The sequence below is a fragment of the Misgurnus anguillicaudatus genome, chromosome 16, assembly GCF_027580225.2.
Source record: "Misgurnus anguillicaudatus chromosome 16, ASM2758022v2, whole genome shotgun sequence".
Taxonomy (NCBI): Eukaryota; Metazoa; Chordata; class Actinopteri; order Cypriniformes; family Cobitidae; genus Misgurnus; species Misgurnus anguillicaudatus.
The window spans coordinates 6143675-6167348 of record NC_073352.2 but is presented as its reverse complement, the minus strand read 5'-3'; the positions used below and the strand labels follow the sequence as shown (position 1 = coordinate 6167348).

The 23674-nt window shown below is 39.1% G+C and overlaps 1 protein-coding gene across 3 annotated transcripts in view; it reads left to right on the top strand.

The window, feature by feature from the left end:
- The window catches only part of nlgn3a (neuroligin 3a), a 276767-nt gene that overhangs the window by 233619 nt on the left and 19474 nt on the right, over positions 1-23674 (top strand). For all 3 annotated transcript variants that reach the window (XM_055177421.2, XM_073854065.1, XM_073854066.1), the window contains one exon: positions 13683-14472. In XM_055177421.2, coding sequence (XP_055033396.2) covers positions 13683-14472 — 790 coding nt within the window. The remainder of the gene's footprint in view (positions 1-13682; positions 14473-23674) is intronic.

The following is a 23674-nucleotide window of genomic DNA, read 5'->3' as shown; positions in this document are numbered from 1 at the left end:
CAAAGCCTGTTAACGACCAGACTACGGCGCATCCTGCTGACGTCACCTGCTGCTGACGTCACCTGCTGACGTAGTTCCCAGCGTACAGACAGAATAGGCTGCCAAGTAATTTGTACATTTATTTGGGCTGTTTAAATATTGTTACAATGTTTGCATTATGCTTTAAAAAAAGCGTAGAAAAACAAAAAAAAACATTGGTAGCCGCGTCGGCAAGTGACATGAGCTGCAGGTGATGTCGGCAGCATCGCTGTAGTCTGGTCTTGAATACACTTTCAACAACTAAGGAGGAGAACAAATTGTTGAAATTGTTCGTTTTATTTTCTTTGTGCACAAAGTGTTCTTGTCACTTCATAATATTATTATTAAACTACTAATGGAAAATACTAATGGAAAATTGACCTTTTTGGCGATGTCTTTCAATCTTTTCTGGGAAACGGATTGTGAGACTAACTTAAGTCAATGGGACAGACAAAAGCCTCCCGGTTTTCATAAAAAAATTCTAAAAATGTATTCTGAAGACAATCAGAGCACTTGGTGGTTTAGAACGACACAGGGGTAAGTGATTTATGAGAAAATTATAATTTTAAGGGTGAACTATCCCTTTAAAAATGTTTATAAAGTGGGTTATGTGCTTGTAAAATGTGTTGTGTAAGAGATATATGTCTGTTTGTATTTGTTGGGTTTTTGTAAAGTGTACTGAATTTGTTAAGAATTAATATGTTCAAAATTACGGTTAATTGTTGGTACATGTTAAAACATGTTCATATTTATGTATTTGTTAACTGTTAATTCACATTAATGTGATGTGTGTATTTTTTTAATAAAAGGCTCTTAATCTTCTTAAATGGGTGTATTTTTCTTGAAAAATAAAAAATATACAATATTTACCAGTTTCTGGGCCACATCTGGCCCAGGGACCATGCAGATGTTGTCAGCCACATAAAACAAAGGGTCTGGGCCAGACTTGGGCCAAATAAGCAATTTAAGTCACTTTACAGTGTGCTAGCCAGACCTGGGCCAAATAAACAATTTAGGTCACTTTACAGTGTGCTGACCAAATCTGGGCCAAGTCAGTATGTAAGATCTATTTTACTGGGTGTGGGCCACAACTGGCCCAGATTTAATAGTTTGATCCAATTTTTAGTGTGTGGGCCAGTTTTGGGCCGGGGACCCAGCCAGAACTGGGCCAGAACTCAAGCAAATATGTGGCCCAGTGGTGGGCCAGCCAGATTTTGCTATCTGGGATACGCGCTGCCTCAGCTCTTGGAGCTTGTGCTCGTAAACCGAAACACGTCTTTGAAATAAGCACGCGCCCAGAAACATTAACAAAACAAACGTTCATATCCTTATCTGATCCAGAAATCTTAAACCGAAAGCACACAGCGCGAGTCTGTCCAAGCTCATATACTCCGCAGCGCGTTTGCTCGTCGAAGCCGAAGCAAAAGCGTATGTGAAATAAACATGTTCAAACGCGTGCAAAGTTGCTCTCTTGCCTCGAAACCTTCACCAAACGAACGTCCATATCCTTATCTGATGCAGAAATGTTATAAAGAAGCCACACAGCGAGAGAACAGGCAAGCTTCTCTACGCAGCAGAGGCCGATGGTTGCTGCGTCTTCCACGGGCTCCTCTACCCAGCCGACGCCCAGGCTCCGGCTTCTCCTCAGGCTTCTGTTCCTCCATCTGCCTCAGCTCTTTGCTGTATTGTGGCTCATAAAGGTGCAATGAACAGCGGATTAGAGCATCACGCTTGCGAAATCACCCTCTTCTATATTATATTGATTAACTTCCACTGTTATTGTAAAATGAAGTCTGACTCGCTCCACAACTTCTGTTTAGCTTAGCTTAGCATAAAGATGGCGGCTGATAGTTTTTTCCCGTCTATGTTCGTATATTTTCGTAAGTCCCACCCACTGATCTGTAATTGGTCTGAAGCGTGAGTGGGTCCCACCCATAGCCCCCACCTTGGAAAAATGAGGAATGAGTGTCTGTAGTCTTTCACACTCAATAGAGATACAGGATTTCCTTCTTTCAATGACGCAAAATGACGATTTTTACATCATTGAAAGAAGGAAGTGCCTCACTGAAATCAGTATTTCTCCCCTCTCAGGGGAAACTGAGGGAATGATGCACCACCATTCAAAAACATGACTGGGGTTCTAACGGTACAAAGCTTAATGCAAATGGGTGAAGTTTCCCTTTAAGAGAGTCATTTTCGTAAATTTTCAATTCAAAATGTAATAATTTCGTTAAATCATACAGTGAATGTGTGAAAAGCCTTGAGCACGCAAAGTGAAACTAAGACGAAAGAATTGGCGTTGTCTGCCTTTAAATGTAGTTTAAAGTTTAAAATTACTTTAAAGGTGCAGTGTGTAAATTTCAGTGTCATCTAGTGGTGAGGTTGTGAATTGCAACCAACGGCTCAGTCCACTGCTCACCCCTCACTTTTGAAAAGCATAGAGAAGCTACGATAGCTGCCACCGAAAAAACATGTCATTAACGGAGACAACTTAGTAAAAAAGGTTTGTCCGTCAAGGGCTTCTGTAGTAACATGGTGGCACAAAATGGTGACTTCCACGTAAGGGACCTTTGGTGTATGTAGATAAAAAAAGTCTCATTCTAAGGTAATAAAAACATAACGTTTTTTTTATAAAAAGGTCTTTATACACCCCTGATGATATAGTTTTGTATATTTTTTTTTGCATTTCTGTCAAGAGATGCTTCTAAAAGTTACACACTGCACCTTTAAGCCCATGATCAACACAAATAAAAAGCGCCATAATACAACGATTTTTATAGCGACATTAAAACCACTTTAGATAAAAAACTTGTTTTATCTTTGTGTATCTACAACGTCCACACTGCAGATGAGCGGCTTGCAGCCAATAATGCTGGTGGCTTTGTTAACTGATGTTAACTGATTGAAAACTTGACTTTCACCTGGCCATAAGTTTTCCCTAAACAATATCTGCGTGAAACATTATAAACATGATGATCATCTGCCGACTCACTGTTTCAGCACGTCCTCTACATTATTAAGAAGCTAAATGTTTTTTTTTTGGTACTTTTTTACTCGCATATATCTCTACATATTTTCTTGTGAGCCACGAAAAATCACTGCAAGGGAAATTCCTTCACCGTGAAGGTAGGTCTACAATTAAATAACTTATGCTCAACTAGTATTGTGTTGCAGGTCTACGTATTTTATAATGTTAACTTCAAATATACTAATAGCAATTTAAAGATCTGGACGGGAAGGATAACTCTGGGAAAGGGGTGTGTCGCAAGTCTGCCTTCTCACATCGTGACACAGGTTCGTGGATCTGAGTTTCGCGATTTCGGGTTTCATATCGCATACCGTTACAGCCCTAATGTGAAGTGTCCCAAAACTCAGGAAAATTTAAGAATTATCCTTAGGAAAACAGTTTGGCCTTTCACCATTTCAGTGCTTGGGCCGTAATAATAATAACAATATGCAATAATCACACTAGATTAAATATATTTAACTTTTAAAGAAATTAAAAAGCATCCCACAAATGTAATGAGATTAGTGAATAATGAATGAGTCCATCTCTCCAGTGTGAGTCAATGACAGTAGAGTCCTATTGTTATTATTTCTGCTGCTATCGAATGAGAGAAACTCAGTACAGTATGGCAGTCTGTCTATTATTGTCTTATGTAAACCTGTCAAAGCAGAAAGACAGACAGAGAGAGAGAGAGAGAGAGAGAGAGAGACCATCTTAACTATTCTTTCTTGTACAGTGGAGCCATTTTGATTTTTCCTCAGTTAAAGCTGTCTTAATGAAAAGTAGAAAACTGCCCAGATTTATCCCACAAATACCGAGAGAGATTATCACACTGGAAAGACAGAGTTGACATGTTAAAGCAGTGACTGCAGACATTTCAGCATTGTTAGTTTCAAAAATATAAAACTTGCCAGACAATGTGTGCTACTGTGCCATTCACAAAGATCCGTATCGAGTTAGAGATGGCAATGATGTTGACAGATTTTATTCAGCATTATAAAAATCCTGATGAGTTGACACAGCTTGATGTTGTTTTTGTTATGGAACACAGTGTATATGATTGATTTTGTGGTATTTGTGAACACTTTTTTTACAAATATTAAACTCCAGAATAGGATGTAATGGCAAGCAGACCTTGTAACATTGCATCAAAGCTCTAATGATTCAAGACCACTTGTAAGGTGGCTTGCTACTTTTTAAAATGAGTAACTACTTCATCTTTACTGTCACCTTTCTAAGCTTAAAGGGATACTTCACCGATTTAGCATTCAGCTTTGTATCTGTAGAAACCCGGCAGTATTACTGAATGACCATGTTTCCCTCCCTCATTTCCCCCTGAGAGGAGAGATATCTGCATTTTGGTTCTGCAAAAAAGTCCTCCAATGATGTAATATGACGATTTTTGCATCATCGGAGGACTTTTTTGCAGAACCAAAATGCAGATATCTCTCCTCTCAGGGGGAAATGATGGAGGGAAACATGGTCATTCAGTAATACTGCCGGGTTTCTACAGATACAAAGCTGAATGCTAAATCGGTGAAGTATCCCTTTAAGTTTCAAATACACTTCCTCAACACTGGCGAGTGCAAAACCGAGTGTTATTTTGATAGACAATAACCAACAGATAGGGATTGAGTGAAGGACGGGTGATTAAAACAGTGGCACATATGAACGTGCGGCATGAGAAGTTTGGCGTTGCACCGCGGGTGTTATTGTACGATTAATGTGCATTGATCCTGTTGATCAGGTCATTTTCTACCAGATCTCTTACTTTCATGAATCACTCCTTATCTGGACATAGCTCGCTCTCTTTCTTCAGCCCCAGGGTAGTTGCTCTAGTTTTACGTCTCTCTCTCTTTCTCTCTCTCTCTCGCGGCTTGCACACATAAAACCTCTCTTACGGACGCTCACAGCTGCCGCTGGGAAGCACAAGCAAACGTGCAGTTACTTCAAATGGCCCCTGCATGGACTTCCATGAAGGCAATTAAAATGAAGGTCTATTTTAGGATGAACCACAGAGGAATTGTGGGTAGCGTGCCACACTCAAAAGCTGCAATACTTATTTGAATTATAAAAGATGAAATGCCAACGTACTAAATGAGTCGCTCTAAATGAATATGTGCCGTTGTGCATATAGTAACAAAGAGGCTTGCTCTTTGCTTCTTTTCAAGGATTTACTAAAAAACATCTCTCCTCCTTTTGTGTTCATGTTATATCATCATCATACACAAAGCCTGAAGGCCAAATCGATAGCAACAGCAGGCCATCTAATGCTTAAACTCATAACTGTGTTTTATGAGGAAAAACAGCAGTTTTTTTCATTGACTAATAGTCCTCCGTGCTTTGCTTTCTCATAAATCTACTTACAAGACCTGTCAAGAACATAAGGCATATTTCACTTTAAAATCTAAAGACAAAGACAATAATCTAAAGTTCTGTCGTTATGCAATATGTCATTTTCTTTTCTTTGGATTTGGACATGAAATATAAGACGTTGTGAGGTTTGTCTCAATTGATTCCTATAAAGATCACTTTGAGAGCAAGTGATGTAATGACTGCCCACATCTCCTGCTTCACAGATTTAGAGAGCCCAGGAGACCCCAATCATTTAAAAAGACCCCAGAAATCTGTGTCTGCAATCTGAATAATGTCTCTGAATGTGTTTAGATTTGCCAAGATCTTAGTCATAATGGATATTGTGCAAGACCAAAGTATCTGAGCTGTGCTATCAACATTTGTTTTAATAGTTTTTCTTATAGTCTTAAATCTTTTATTCAGTTCAAATATATTTGCACTATCTTCCATTCAACTAATGAAGTTGCAAAGCATTTTTACAGAAAATGCATTTGAGAACAAACAGTAGAGACATACAAAATAAATACAAATGATAGGAATTATTAAATACACAGAATATACATGCTATTAGTGCAAATATTTCCAAACACAAACAGTAGGGGAGAAGCGGGGCAAAAGTAACACGGGACTAGGGATGCACCGATACCACTTTTTTGGAATAGCAAGTACGAGTACTTGCATTTCAGTACTTGCCGATACCGATACAGAGTACTTAATAAAAAAAACATGATTTAAATTTACAGGTAACAGCATTATTCATATAATTAAACAAAAATTAAAAAAAAACAAGGGACTAGTTTGGAATTAAGTACATTTATTTAAAATGAAAAGCATGTTGTATGCAACATATTACAGAATAAATTATTATAAAAAAAAATTAAACAGTGACAGTGCAACTCTTTGGACAAGACGAGGCATTAACCCCTTGCACGCCGCTCAAACATAGACATTTCTAAGACTGTGGTATCGATCCCCGGTATCAGGGGACCTTTAACGAGTACGAGTACTTTAGAAAATGTGGTATCGAGGCCGATACCAGTATCAGTGTCGGTGCATCCCTACACGGGACGAAAGTAACAAAGCGATTTTCTCCGAGCCCTGATAACATTTGCATCTCAAACTATGACAGCATCTTTAGCACACAAACCCTTGACAGACATGACAAATATGGCGTTGTTTACTCACCATTTCCCGCGTGTAGATCCAGATAGATGTTTTCAACCATGATAAGTAAATTCTTAAAGCGGTCATTTTTTCCTTATAACGTGTTTTGTTTTTCGTTTCATGTGTTAAAGTACTGATCAATCTACAGGTGATTTAATGACCTAACACATCTTGAAGTTTGACTTCTCAGAGTTTTTCAAAATAAAAGTAAATCGAGTTTAAATGTGAGGAGATCCTGTCGGGTTGAAAGTAACACTTGTTACTTTTGTCCCGCTGCTAATACTGTTTGTATATGTTGAAAATTGATATTATTTGAATTTGATTTAATTTCATTTTCATAGTGTTCAAACTGTTAAAAAAATTATTCTCAACGATTTAACTCTTTCCCCGCCAGCGTTTTTAAAAAAAGTTGCCAGCCAGCGCCAGCATTTTTCATGATTTTCACAAAAGTTTAATGCCTTCCAGAAAATGTTCTTCTTTAAATATATAAAAAACAATATATCAGATCAAAAAAAGAACAGACCCTCTGCTTTCAAAAAAAAAAAACGTTTCATCCTACCTTCATTAGTTCTCTTGTAATGACCTCTCAAACATGGGTAGGTTTCTTCAAAAACACCCAATTTTGAGCAAAAAGCTGAGATAATTCCATTTTTGCGAAGGACTTTTGATAGAGATCAGATGCAGAGCGATCTTTAAAACAAACACGGAGTCCTTCCTCTTTCACGTGAGGCGCTACTTCCGGGTTGTATAAGTTAATAGCGGTATTGCGGAAAGACGGAAAATCTCGTCATTGGCAGGGAAGCGTTTTCTCTTAATTGACGAGATATCTCGTCAATGGCGGCGAAAGAGTTAAGGTTGTACAGTTGGTTGCTTTAAAACATTTGATAAAACTGAAATTTAAAATTAAAATGTAATTTCATTATTTTGTACAAAGATAAATTACGAAATGTGTTTGCAGTTACATAGTAACGAGGTCATAGTCATGTATATTTAATACAAATACGTGTAACTCAAAAATCAATCTTGTTTTTTTGTTTTAATTTTGATCCACCTGCACTGTAAAAAATTCTTTGCTGCCTTAAATTTTTTTTTGTTGAATTAACTCGGATTTAAAAGTCATTTCAACTTACTATTATTTATCTTGACTAGAGATGAGTTGTTATAACTACAGGTGAGTTGTTATAACTTAAAAAAATTAAGTTGACTTTTCTCAACTATATTTTATAAGTTGTGACAACTCATCTCTGTTGGCATGACTTGTAAATCTGAGTTGATTTAACGAAAAATTTTAAGGCGGCAAAGTTTTTTTTACAGTGTGTGTGTGTTACTTTTGTCCCTGCTGATAGGGTTAAAAGTAACAATTCACTACAAGTTTTATTCTGAAAAATATGGCCCCTGCTCTCCCCTACCTAACTGTTTGAGGGATTTGAACTTCTATAGTGCTATTTAGCAAATATGTGTCTTAATATACTGTATTTACTGTACACATATCCATGCATGGCCATTAGTGTCATAAATGACATTGTTTTTTGTTTTTTTCATTTGAATGCCATCTATTCAATCCGAATTCCTGTATCTACAGTATCTGTGTCATTTTATAGACATCTCTCCTGAGATATTTAAAATCAGTCCCGTGTGTTTTCAGATGTTTGTATAGTTGTCTTTGGCTGATGTGAGACATGTACAGGTGGATGAGTACATTTAAGTATTTGATGACCCCTTTGAAATCATCCCAAGGCATTTTAGTTGTTTATGTTACACTCGACTGATAGCTTGCTCATTGTATGGCACGTAATCCCTCGGCTCATTTCACACACTCACCGACGTCCAGATACTCATTGAGATTGTAATATTCAGTAGCACTACAGATGTTTTAAAAAAAGGCCCTTGTGTTTAAGATGGAATTGATCCATAACCAGTCAGCCTGCCTAATCTATAGCATCTTGCTGTCGTGAGACAAACAAAGACATTATCAAAAATCAAACTAAACCCTGGAGACAATTTGCCGTCTTATAGGTGACAGTTGGCTGCTTCAGAAAATGAACTCTGCAAAGCGTCAGCTGGCACCTTACATGCATTGCCGGCATGAGATGTAGCTATGGAGACGGAGGTATCTAAGTCACAGAAGCCATCAAATGATGACTGATCATCTCTCTATTGGCAATGGTAAGCTGTGATGATGTGTGTGTCTCTGTTCTGCAGTCTGATGTTATGTAAAATGAGAAGCGGTAGAAGGGGGCGGTAATGACACGCTGTGCCTAACCAGAGACTGTCCCGCTGAGGACTCATGCTTTATGGCAGCTATAGCGAGACTAGAGGGATTTAATGGTGGGGAGGGATTTTCAGCTCAGCTTAGGAGAATGAGCCCAGAGTACAGCCTAAAAGTCATCATCATCAGCCCGATGATATGACAGTTGAGCTTATCATGAGAGCCACTGCAGTTATGAGAAAGAGCGTGTTAAGCTGTGGACGCTGACATCTTGCTCCGATGATGTCATTTGGTGCCAGAATCTGTGCAGTAATGACCGTGAGGTGGAGCCGCAGTATCAAGGCCACACCTGTTTTCCCATTTAAAGGTGGGGTGCGTGATTTTTTCGGACCGACTACCAAAACAAACTTGTAGCCAATCAGCAGTAAGGGGCGTGTCTACTAACCCACATCGTTCCCTGGGTTGTGTATGTGTGAGGCGGGTCTATCAAAAGAAGGTCCAAATTCTATTGGGGTAGGGGCGTGTTTGTTTAGGTGACTTCAAATATCAACATTGTCTTTCAGAGATCATGCACCCTGCCTTTAACTCAATCCCAAACAAACAAACAAATCAAGTCATAACACCACTTTTTAATAGCATCTAACCAACTTACACCAGACTTTAAGTTTGGCTCACGTTCCTTATGACCTATACTACAGCCAGCCACCAGGGTGCCATGTTATGGCTTCACTTTTTATGCGTGTGTGTGGCATATACACTTACCTAAAGGATTATTAGGAACACCATACTAATACTGTGTTTGACCCCCTTTCACCTTCAGAACTGCATTAATTCTACATGGCATTGATTCAACAAGGTGCTGAAAGCATTCTTTAGAAATGTTGGCCCATATTGATCGGATAGCATTTTGCAATAGAGATTTGTGGGATGCACATTCAGGGCACGAAGCTCCCGTTCCACCACATCCCAAAGATGCTCTATTGAGTTGAGATCTGGTGACTGTGGGGGCCTTTTTAGTACAGTGAACTCATTGTCATGTTCAAGAAACCAATTTGAAATGATTCGAGCTTTGTGACATGGTGCATTATCAGAGGATGGGTACATGGTGGTCATAAAGGAAGGGACATGGTCAGAAACAATGCTCAGGTAGGCCTTGGCATTTAAACAATGCCCAATTTGGCACTAAGGGGCCTAAAGTGTGCCAAGAAAACATCCCCCACACCATTATACCACCACCACCAGCCTGCACAGTGATAACAAGGCATGATGGATCCATGTTCTCATTCTGTTTACGGCTAATTCTGACTCTACCATCTGAATGTCTCAACAGAAATCGAGACTCATCACACTCAGGCAACATTTTTCCAGTCTTCAACTGTCCAATTTTGGTGAGCGCGTGCAAATTGTAGCCTCTTTTTCCTATTTGTGGTGGAGATGAGTGGTACCCGGTGGGGTCTTCTGCTGTTGTAGCCCATCCGCCTCAAGGTTGTGCGTGTTGTGGCTTCACAAATGCTTTGCTGCATACCTCGGTTGTAACGAGTGGTTATTTCAGTTAAAGTTGCTCTTTTATCATCTTGAATCAGTCGGCTCATTCTCCTCTGACCTTTAGCATCAACAAGGCATTTTCACCCACAGGACTAAAGCTTACTGGATGTTTTTCCCTTTTCACACCATTCTTTGTAAACCCTAGAACTGGTTGTGCGTGAAAATCCCAGTAACTGAGCAGATTTTAAAATACTCAGACCGGCCGTCTGGCTCCAACAAGCATGCCAAGCTTAAAATTGCTTAAACCACCTTTCTTTCCCATTCTGACATTCAGTTTGGGGTTCACGAGATTGTCTTGACCAGGACCACACCCCTAAATGCATTGAAGCAACTGCAATGTGATTGGTTGATTAGATAATTTTCTTAATGAGAAATTGAATAGGTGTTCCTAATAATCCTTTAGGTGAGTGTATGCTCTGGGTTTATATCATCCCAAACATTTTCTGTGCCACAATTTCACCAGCGTCCTGAAAGCAATGGCAGCTGAGGTCAAAAGCACAGGCAAAAGAGCGGCGCTTCAGCGAGGCCAAATGAGTGATTACCTCCCAACTCATGTTATAATTCACAATGACCTCAATCTGCCACCGAAGCCTCTCACTGACTGATTATAGTTCAGGTGCTCGGCTCTGAACGCTAAGCATGGTTAGACAGAATTGCCTTTATGTATTGCTTGCACAAGGGCTCACAAATTTGAAAGCCAAGGCCAACAGTCCAGATTATTAGAAACAGCAGGAATATCCAACGGTACATGTGGAAATCTGATTGTGAGTTACCATATTGCTGATACTGGAGTTCAAATGCTGCAGATGTGAAAATAAAATCTGCATAAAACATACACGGTTGGCCCAGATTGCATTGAAAATTAGAGCAAATACATTTTTACCAGGTTTTACCTACTGTATGCTGCACTGAATGCAGCATGTCAACAAGATGAGTTAGAGACAATATAAAGTCCAGCAAATACATAATGTGAAAGATCTGAAAGCTTTTTTATCCAATTAGTTCGCAATTTAGTTTCATACTCATGTCATACCCTCTCACACCTACCGAGGGTGATTAACACCATACAGTAGTTATGCAAAAACGATGTTAAGTATTTTAAAGAAGACCATGCACTTCCAAACGCACGTCTCTGGTTCATGTACTCACGTTGACTATGTTTCTGGCCTACCACTGCATGTTAGCTGCAGTTTAAAGCTCAGAAAGCCATGCCAAAGAGTATCGACAGGAATAAGAGGAAGGGCAGAGATAGAGTCTTGACTTCCCGAGCCCCAGGTGGCCATTTTTCATTCGACAGGCACCCTGCGAATGCTTTGGAGAGAGAGAGAGTCGATATCCTTGACATCTGCTCTCTCACCCTGGGAGTCTGGCCACTGTCCTGTCTCCAGCTCCTGCAGCGATGCGCATCCAAAGAGTAAAGAGCTCTGCTATTCTCACCGTTTCTCTCGAATACAGAAACACACCCACAAATCCACATTTGTCAGAGGTGTTAACAGTATATCAGCACTGTATTTGGCAGTAAACTTCTCAAGACTCCTTAACAGAGGAGCGACTGCAAAAATGAAAGGTTACCCGGGTTTGTTCGATTAGAAATATCACAGACTGCCCGTCTGCAAGGTGCGAGACCTGAATATTAGGACTGCCTCGATTTCTCTTCATTGCTCGGCCTCTAGCAAGTTATCTTTGGGGAAATGAGGAAAACTAAGTATTGGGTAATTTTCCTTAGTGTGCACTGAGCCGACAGAGAAAAGCCGAGTCCTGGATCAATTGTGCAGTCAGGTAAAGAAAGCGCCCGGAGGAAGCAGCAAGCATTACAAATACCAACTCGAAGGAGCCCCAAAATGCGCACTAGTATGGCTGTATCTCTCTATTATTTACGAGACATTCGCAATCATGCAACGGTTGTACTTACATACAGTACTGCCTCGCTGGGCATTTACAGAGTCCCTACAGTATCGTGTGAAATATTGCGCACAGAGCCTTCAGCTGCAATGTGTTTACTGCAGTGGGGCGGTAATAGTAATATTGAGCGGCCATTAGGGTGGGAGTGAGGCCAAAACAGTTCTCGCTGCAGGGATGTGTGGTACGTCGCACTACCTACGCACTACCGAGCCGAGGCCTTTTTGTTTTCGTTGGTGTTAAAGTAGGCGTGTAAGTGTAGTAGAAGAATTCAATTCTGTTTGCAATCAGCGATCTGAGGTTTAAAGAGAAGTAATGTGTTAAAAAGGTTTATATGCTGGCAACCGAGTGTTAAAATGCATCTGGTCTTGATACACGTGTGGGTGTAGATGGTAGCAGTGGAGTGGATGAAATGATGTTGCCTTTCTCGGCCCATGGCCATCTGTGCCCGTGTTTGTGTAATGATCAGACTTTATCATATTCTGCATTCTGCCTTGCATTGGCAAAAGTCATTATCTGCGATCAATGCAAACAACCTCTGGGCAAAATATTCCGACCTAAACAAGTTATGCAGGTCATTAGATATCTTGATTAAATAAAGGGTCATACTTTGGACTTGTTCAGCACTTTGACTCCAGAAGTGTTGCCTTCAAGTGTTGAAAATCTAAAGGCACTGTTATGTTAAAAAATATAAACTTGCTCTTGTTGCAAATACAGTAAATGTGCCCAGAGCTTTTAAGCTTCAAGAAGGACAGAAATGCACCATACAAAAGTATCATAAAAGTGCTCTGTATGACTTCCATGATACGTTTTCCAAGTCTTCTGAAGCCGTATGAAAGCTTTGTGTGGAAAAAATGAAAGAAATGCAGTTTATGAGACGCTGACTGAATTGTGAATTGTTTCTTTGAATTAGATGAAAATAACAAGCTTGTCAAGTATGCAAGGCTAACTCAAAATGTGACCTCTGCATTTAATGCATTCCAGTGAATAGTGAACACATGCATTGCAAGTCGTGAACACACACACACACCCAGAGCAGCGAGCTGTTATCCCAGTTCCCGGGGAGCAATTAAGGTAAGGTGCCTTGTTCAAGGGCACCATAGTCGCAACCCGCCGACCATGACATTCAAACCGGCAACTCTCTGCAACTCTCTAACCAATAGGCTACAACTGCCCCTAGGTGAATGTGAATCAACCATTTCATAAAATCAGTGATCTGATTTGAGAACAAATCAACAGCCTCCAGACTAACACTCAATGATTCAGTTTTTCTATTGCATTGGTTTTTGAGTAGAAGGCTTCAGAAGACTTGTCACAGCAAATAAGTCCACTTGGAGATTGCTTTCAATGTTCTGTAACTTTAATGCTTCAGTCTTCATGAATTGTAATTGCACTTTCTTGCAATTGAAATAAGGGCCACAATGTTTTATCATTGCTGTATCTAAGCTCAAAAATGCATTAAATGTTTTTCTCCTATTGCTGCAGGACTCTTTCATCGTGCCATAATCCAGAGCGGCTCAGCCTTGTCCAGCTGGGCCGTCAACTACCAGCCGGTTAAGTACACAAGGCTGCTAGCGGAGAAAGTGGGCTGTAATGTGCTCGACACACTGGACATGGTGGATTGCCTGAGAAAGAAGAGCGCACGCGAGCTGGTCGAACAAGACATCCAGCCGGCGAGATACCACGTGGCCTTTGGCCCAGTCATTGACGGCGATGTCATTCCAGATGACCCTGAGATCCTGATGGAGCAGGGCGAGTTTCTCAACTATGACATCATGCTGGGTGTCAACCAGGGCGAGGGCCTGCGATTTGTGGAGAACGTTGTGGACTCTGAAGACGGTGTCTCGGGCAACGATTTCGATTTCTCCGTCTCGGACTTCGTGGACAGTCTATACGGTTACCCGGAGGGCAAGGATACTCTACGAGAGACCATCAAGTTCATGTACACAGACTGGGCCGACAGAGACAACCCCGAGACGCGCCGCAAGACGTTGGTGGCGCTGTTTACTGATCATCAATGGGTGGAGCCTTCGGTGGTAACAGCAGACCTTCACGCCCGCTACGGCTCCCCCACCTACTTCTACGCCTTCTACCACCACTGCCAGAGTTTGATGAAGCCTGCCTGGTCAGACGCAGCTCACGGAGACGAGGTCCCCTACGTCTTTGGTATCCCCATGATTGGCCCAACAGACCTCTTCCCCTGCAACTTCTCCAAAAACGATGTGATGCTCAGTGCCGTCGTCATGACCTATTGGACAAACTTCGCCAAAACTGGGTAAGTGTTTATACCCAACATGCAAATTCTGTGCTATTACAGCATTGTATGATTGTGTAGCGATATACCACCGATATGGCTATTTAATTTGCCCACGTAATTAGAGACACAAGTGTTGTCAATGAAAAGCCTGCAGTTTTCTTATCTTTCTGCACTATTTTTGGTGTTTAGGTGTGCAGTGGTGGCCAATGACTTATTTTTTAAGGGGGAACAATGCAAAGCTCGTATTTAGCCCATCATGTGTGTGGCTCAAAATATGTGTTTGATGCGTCATGTACATTTATGTGCATCACGTCATGAATGAATTACGCTGAAATCCCGGCACATCCAAAAGCCAGGGGGCGCTCTCGTGCAGAAACACCCTTTGTGCCACAGAAGAAGTAGCATTACAAACGTTGTTCCAGGAAATGTCTACAGGAATATTTATTTCGCTGTTCTTCAAATTGTTTCAGGTATTTTCATGATAATAAAGAATATTTTTTATGATTTTTATTTTACGAGTGTTGCTTTTTTAAATGCACATTATTAATGGGACACACGATTAATCGTTACATCCCTAGTCAAAATATGTGTCTGCTGCAGACGCTTCAATGGGGTTTATGATTAAAGAGACGCTCAGGGGTGCGTTTCCCAAAAGCATTGTTAGCTAACTATGGTCATTGTTACCATTGAACTCTATTGGAAACAATAGAACATGCGACCATAGTTGCTTTCGGGAAAAACACCCCAGATACTTGCTTAATCTCATTTGTAACCAAAGTTTAGTGTTAAGTTAGTGTCTTGTGAGTATTTTGGGAATGTGAGTGTTTCTTTTTGTCATAAACTCTTTTGACACCATGCTTTGACACAAACTCTTTGTATGCAGCAGGCTCGTAATTTGACATCATGCATGATGCACACAGTTAAAATGATGCAACTAACACATATTTTGACATGACGAGCAACACAAATGACACTCCGAACCAGATTTTAAATTAACGCTCATTGAGAACGCTCATCGGCAACCACCGTAGGTGTGTATATGTTAATAGATTTAATTCACGAAACAGAAAGTTTATGTTTTTCATTGACAAGACTGAGTTGAGTTCGCAACTGACACTTTGGGGACCAACAAGAATATATAACAAAATATTTATGTTGGGGGAAATGTAATAGTTTAAAGGAACAGTATGTAGGATTGTGGTCAAAACTGGTACTGCAATCTCACAACTGGTGGCCAATACAAAACATGACAACATAAACATCAGTTGAGGGCTGCAACTTCACTTTTTAAATGACAATATCCTGGCCGGACCACTGTTGTGAGTGATATAAGTATTTGAAATGAAAATGATTTATTAATGTCTAGTGACATATCAGGGCCATTTTATGATTAATTGATATACATTTCTTACATACTGTTCCTTTAAGAATCTATAAAAAAGTTGAAACACCCTTTAAATGCATACTGCTTGACCACTAATCTAAATATTGGGTGGGAGTGTTTCTTTACGTCTGCAGTGCCAATTCCCTTAAATCAGCTAAGTACATATTATTAGACACTGCTGACAATCCCCAAATCCCAAATATTGGCTCTTCAATCAACATGAAATGTCTTAAGTGAAAGCGTAATAGCATGTCAGTTTTGCTGGTTGTGTTAGGAGTCTACAGCATCATAGAGAAGATGATCAGTGGGACTTGTCACATTTGTGTCCCTCTGTAATATTGATCAAACCCCAATTCCCAGGTGACCACCCGCCCCAACTACACCTCCTCTCCTTCATGCTCAATTCTGCCCAGAGCACAAAGCATTATAGATCTGGATGATGAGTGCCTGTAATCAGGTCTAACAACACAAATCTAATTTGACAACCGCTGGTACAGAGAAGAATTGATTGGTCATGCTGTCACTTCTCCACTTTTACCCATCACCATAAACCCCCCTCCCTCCGACATATCTAAATTATTATGTTGCATGAGGTCGAGCTAGAAATGAGATACACGGTTCATGTTTGAGGGCCACTGGACATTTCATTACAATCTGGAAGCATATTTGAGGACACTTAAAAAAACATCTGTCCAGAAATGGTCAAATTGGATATTTGTACATTAAGCTCAATGTGGTAATTACTTCAGCCAAACTTTCTCAGTTAAGCTCTTTAAGGAACCATAAAATGGCTTGATGAGAGACATATCACTTCATTTAACTTGAAAATAGCCTTTGAGACAGGACAGCCTGTCTCAATGAAAACAATCTGGACATGAATCAGTTAACCACTCGATGTTTGATAGATTTAGTAACGTCATGGGTATGATCTCGTGAATTTATCTAAATTATAACTGTAGGTTACCACACGATTTCTTGGGTAGACTCAGATGTGAAGAGATGAAATGGATTTTGTATTTGAAACCCATTGTCATTTCCCATTGTTAATCCTCTCGGTGAAACAGCTCACCCGTCTGGAACGTTTTGACTCCTGCATCCCATCTGCGATTTAAAAGCATCCTATCAGAAATACAGTCATGTAAAGAGTATTACTACATGGCAAATCATCTTGTAGTCACTCATTTAATGGCTTCTTTTTCAGCAGACAAGATCAGTTTCAGTGATGTGTAGCATTTGATATTACTGATATCGCTTTTATTTCGGTCACTTTTGTGAGGGGATTACTGCACAACAGTTGGCTTTAAAGAGCGAAGGATTTTAGGATAAAGAACCTCTGTTTCTCAGAAATGCACAAATCATGACTTCCATCTTAACCAGCAAACGGTTCAGTACTGATGCATGCTGGGATACAGCTGGACTACAGCACATACTGACTGTTATGCTCACAGCTTCTGTATGTGATGACCTAGATTACACTTCCTGGTATCTCCCTACACTGTACGCTTGTCAGAGACAGATACATGTATGCAAAGCATTACATTGAGCTTGTGCCTCTGAATGTCAACAGCATGTATCACTCCCCTGAGCTCAATTCTACTTCATGGTTTTTACAAAGAGTCGTTGTTTTTGTCACTGCTGTTAGAGGCGTGAAAACAGACACCAATAAGGATGATTAGAAAATAACTAGAGACATCGAAGGTAGCTACAGAAGTAAAAGATGATCACACATAACCCAAAATAATTAATTTCTTAAATGTGAGCAAATAGATACAGTAAACAAATCCATAAATATGTCAAGCATACAATATCACATGTCTTCCACAGGAAATGATTAAACCATAAAACAATTGATTCATATTCATATATATATGAAGAGTTTCGTTGCAAAACGAGATAACCATCGTTTTTTTAATTGTTTAGAAATCTCGTTTTTTGGTTGTGCATTCCAATTCATTTCAACGCAACTGCAATTGGTTTGTTTTGATTTAAACCTTCATAACTTCAAAAATACAGCTAAGTAGCACCATAAAACAAAATAATAACATGATAACATAATAATAAACATGTTTTGTCAAAAATGTAAAAAAAAATGGATTTATCTCGTTTTGCAATGAAACTCTTCATATATATAAGAGTTTGTTTCCAAAACACGATAAACGGCATTTTTTAAATTTTTTAAAGGTCAGTATTTTAATGTAAATTCTTAATTTTATGCAAAATCTGATATCCGCTGTGTTTTTCTGTCATCTTTTCCTTCTTTTTTCCCAAAACACAATAAACGCCACTCCTCCTTTCTGCAGAATGCAATAAATCTGCTCAACAAATCACAGCGCACCATTCCACGCAATGTAAACAAACAATGATGGCGTGTTGAATACACCGAATCTTAATTTTCCTTATCTACTTTGTACTTTGTGATCAACAAACAAACAAAAACAAAAATACTTTAATGGCATTGATAATCCTGTGGTGGTTTTCTGTGACGGTAAAGAAACGTAAGCCATCAACATCTAATAATTTACGCGAGAGGAACTCGCTGTTCTCCCGACAGCATCAAGCTTCTGTCATGCTAACACATTGACCCCCGATGATCTTATGAAAAACTTTACATTATTTTACTCAAAGTCAACGAAAATCGAGCAGGACCAAAACATTTTACAGCTGATCGCTGTCAAAAAAGTCAAACGACAACGTCCCAAGTATAACAGCAGCAATGACAGTGTTCTTAATATGAGAAAGTAAGTGTTTTGATTAATGTTTATTTTTTTAATCAGTGTATACCACTAGTCAACTAAAGGTGCAGTGTGTAATTTTTAGAAGGATCTCTTGACAGAAATGCAAAATAATATGCAAAACTATATTATCAGGGGTATATAAAGACCTTACATAATGAACCGTTATGTTTTTATTAACTTAGAACGAGACCTTTTTATCTACATACACCGAGGGTCCCCTTACATGGAAGTCACCATTTTGTGCCACCATTTTTCTACAGAAGCCCTTAACGGACAATTTTTTTTTTCAAGTTGTCTCCGACGATGACATGTTTGTCCAGTGGTGGCTACTGTAGCTTTTCTATGTATTTCAAAAGTGAGGGGTGAGCAGTGGACTAAAGGCCGGGGTATACCTTTTTTCTGCGTCCGCGTCCGGCTTGTCCGCGCAGCTTTTCGAGTATACTCCCCGCGGCTACACACGCATGGCCGTGTTCGACAATATATGCAATACAAATTATTTCTTATTCAAATTATTAGTCTAACAGGCCGTCAGGGCAGCACTGATTTGGCGACATTTGCAGTACATTAAAACATTAGGATAGGTAAAGAAAAGTAACTGATCCACCATTGCAAACACAGTTTAGAACAAACAACAAGACAACAAAGAGCAGGAATCAAACATTATGGTAACAAACATGCTCCACAGCTTTCGGTTGTTGCAAGAAAAACGATAGTGTGTGTGCAAATGCTGTCTATTTCCTTTGTTATAGTGGAGTGTCCTGTCTAAATATTTTCACGCGCATGCGCTATTGTACGCGGACTTCACGCGCACTGTCCGCGTGGTCTCAAATTTTGGGCTGCACGCGGACGGTCCGGACCCTCCTGATGACGAAAATGACGTCATGCGGACGGCGCGCATACGCGGACGTCCCTAGTATACTTTCGGCTTTAGCCGTTGGTTGCAATTCGCAACCTCACCACTAGATGCCACTAAAATGTACACACTGCACCTCTAAATGAATATAACATGACAAAGATGAATGCACAATTATATATTGATTCAATAGATGTATAGCATTTTGAGAAAAAAAACTTGTCATGGATTTATTGCATTTTGTGGAAAAAATAATCAGTTTTTATAATAAATCTTTGAAAATCAAATTATGGATTTGATTTATTTTGTGCCACCATACTTACTCGTGTAACTACTCATGTAACAGTCTTTAAATAGAGAAAACGTGTTTGGTGGCTTCTAAATTCATCCCTGTTTGGATCCTAAAGCCGCATTCAGACAGCCAGCGATGTTATCGCTGTGTGTCGCCCATCTCTTTCAATGAGGCGTTTCTAAATCTGCTTGTCATAATGAGTACCATCCACGCCAGTGACTGACGAGAGAAGGATGACGTGAACTCCACTGCTTTGTTCTCATTGGTAGTCGCTCCCGAAATTCGCTCGACATTTGCATAAAGTTAAACGTTTAATAACTTTCTCGCGGCGCTGGACACACCCATACGGTCGCCAACGGTCACTTTCGCTCGTGTCGCCAGAAGTCGCCCGGTTTCCATTGAAATGAATGAGATCGCGTCGCTCTGCTACTGCTGGTCGCTGGCTGTCTGAATGGGGCGTATAAGGAATGAATGGGGCTAGGCTAAATGCTAACACATTCACGACGCACTGTACAAAGATTAAGTGCACGCATTGAATAAAGATAGGTATGTATTAATTCATCTAGGCTGAGGTAAGAACATAGTAAAATATTGAAAAACCCACATGGAAAACATATATGTTTCAATATAGGTTTTGATATAGGTTTTACATATATGTGACATATATGTATGTGACATATATAAAATTGGCCGTTTTCCTATATTATATGTACATATATGCACATATATGCACATATATGTTAACCTATATATTGCTAAAATTATTAAAATCTGTAGCTGCTAATAAATTAAACATAAATAAAGGTCCAACCAATGACCTGCAGACATTATAACTTTTCTCCCTGTAATTGCTATACACACTTAAAACGAATGTGTTAAAATAACACATCTAATGTGTTGTCCTTAACTTAACACAACTCTGTGTTATTTTTGTGACAACACACTTTGTGTTGTTTTAACACATCTTGTCCCTTTTCTTTATTTTAAACTCAAAATCAAGATGGAATGACACATAGTGTGTTAAATAGGATTAACTCATGCTTTCATAGAGTGTAGTTAAATTCCATAAAATGCCAATTACATGTGACACAAATTTCATGTGTTTGCACATACATAAGTTCTTGCTTTTTTGTTAGTTCTTGATAATAGAAAATATGAGCTGGGCATGTATGACATTTGCCAAAGTGAGATATGAGCTACAAAATGACCAGATCCTGCTTTATAGGAGACATAACTTATAGGACTCATATGTGGATATAAAGAAGCAATATAGAGACCTATATGGCCTGTATATGCACATATATGCACCTCAATTTTGCATATATGCAGCATATTTATTATCATATATGGGCATATATGCTGTATATGTGCAGCATATATGTGCATATTAGCTGCATATAGGTTTCATATATGTGCATATATATTATTATATATGTGCATATATGCTGTATATGTGCTGCATATATGTGCATATTAGCTGCATATAGGTTTCATATATGCTGTATATGTGCTGCATATATGTTTCATATATGCGCATATATATTATTATATATGTGCATATATGCTGTATATATGCAGCATATATGAGATATAGGTTTCATATATGCACATATATCCACATATAGGTTCTTTCCATGTGGGAACTGTGGTGTTTTCCTTTAACTTCGTTATCAAAATGACCAGCAAAAGTAAGAAGGTTTAATTTGGCAAACTATTTTTTATAAAAACAAAAGGGCTTGTTCAAAATATCAGGACAAATCACTAGAAGTGTTGTTTTCTTGTTATCTTTATATATAATAAAAATAATATATAGTATGAAATTCAATGTTAAACAACAAAACTGAATAATAGTACAATAGATATGTTAATATCATCAATTTTAGGGTCAGACTCAGACTGAAGGTTTTTCAGAAGAAAAAACATTTTCTCAGCTGGTTTGCAACACTTGGACTGCCCCAGTTAATACACAGCATAATGGATTTCTAACCTAATTCACTTCTCCAATGAGCAGTGGTCCTCTGAAACAAAGCAAAAGCCAAGAACCTTCTTCACAATTGATAACTGAATTATAGCTGCATATCATCTTTGTCCAGACTGCAGAACCGGGAATCTCTGTCTACTTTTTTAAAGAGCTTGTAGTATTAGCAGTTGATGGACTGAATGCTGTTTTCCTCTGTATTTCTCTACTGTGTCATACAGCCTTCAGTCAAACGCCTCACGCTGTGCTGAGCCGAGGCATTGCTAAGCAGAATACTGTGCTTTTCCTTTTGTCTGCCCGGTTTTCTCCATCTTTCCTCATACTTTCATCTAACAAGAACACGAGCCACTTTCAGAAAATGCCAAATCCTGCTGAGAAGAATCCAGACGTTCTGCAGGAAACTCTTATCTTTTCAATGGCTTTCAAGGACAAATCATGCTTAATTAGTAATCAGTAATCAATGATTCGTTAATAGGATTTATGTGCACAAATGCCGTCTTGACTGTAATGGTTTGTCAAACCGAAATGATTTGACGCGAGCTACGTTTCGTTTTATTGATATAATTGTATCGACATCCATCTCATTGAAATTCTATTGCCTCTACTTCATCTGAATAGTAAGCAGATGCTCATTAACCCACAGTGTCTGCTCATATTCGCATTGTGATTTTGAAAACACAAATAATAATTTTAACCGTGCATCTTAATGAGTTGTTTTCATCTACCGTTACACCCAGACAGAAACCAAAAATTTTGAACATCAGTTGACCTTTGCCACCCGAGGCCTTGCAAATCCCTTCCTCCGGCTCACAGCTAAATCGCCTCTCAAGACTACCGCAAGTCCAATTGGGAACTCAAAGAGATTGTTAAGTAACCCGAACACAATCTCACAACCCACTTAATTGTATCCGGCACAAGACAGGTAATGTGTTCCCAATGTGCGGATTTGTATTAGAGAAGAAATGAAAGCCCCGGATGTGTTGAGGACACCCGTGATGCTGCAGGTTTGAAATATCATCAGTCTAAAGCAGAGAGATCGGTGTTGGACAGCAGTCTGGACACATGTTGACCATCATTCTGCTATCCCAGCCGATCAATACAGCTCATAATGAAGAGTGCCCACGGGTCAGCGTCCTCCATCACCTTAAAATCACTGCCTCTTTTCGGCTTGGTGTGGAAAATCTCACCGGGTGTGATGGTGTGATGTTGTAATTAATTTAAGATGCTTTAAGGCTCAGCATCTCTGAACCTGCAGGAAAGCCCCTGCACCCCTGTACACAGCCAAACACCAGCAAGACATTGTTGTCTAATCTCATCTTTATATTGTCAGAGACAAAGACTTAAAGAAAGTGTTGATGTATAGACTATGCAGCTACACTGAAAAAAATGATTCATTCAATTTACTAAATTTTTCAAGGTAAGTGGCAATCAATTCATTTAAGCTACATTTATTTTATTTTACTTTTTTGTTTAAATGTAGCTTAAATAATTTGATTACAACCACTTACCTTAAAAAATTGAGTAAATTGCATGAATCATTTTTTTCAGTGTAGGGTCGCAGAGGAGCGGAAGGAAACTTTTCATGAGAACTTAATCTTTGGAAAACTTAACAGGTATTTATGGGAAATATTTTGAAATTTAGAGAAATTTATATAATATCGTATAACCTGAAAAAAATGATTCATTCAATTTACTAAATTTTTTAAGGTAAGTGGTCGCAATCAATTTATTTAAGCTACATTTATTTTATTTTATTTTACTTTTTTTGTTTAAATGTAGCTTAAATAATTTGATTGCAACCACTTACCTTAAAAAATTGAGTAAATTGAATGAATATTTTTTTTCAGTGTAGGGTCGCAGAGGGGCGGAAGGAAACTTTTCATGAGAACTTAATCTTTGGAAAACTTAACAGGAATTTATGGTAAATATTTGGAAATTTAGAGAAATTTATATAAACTATATCGTATAACCTGAAAAA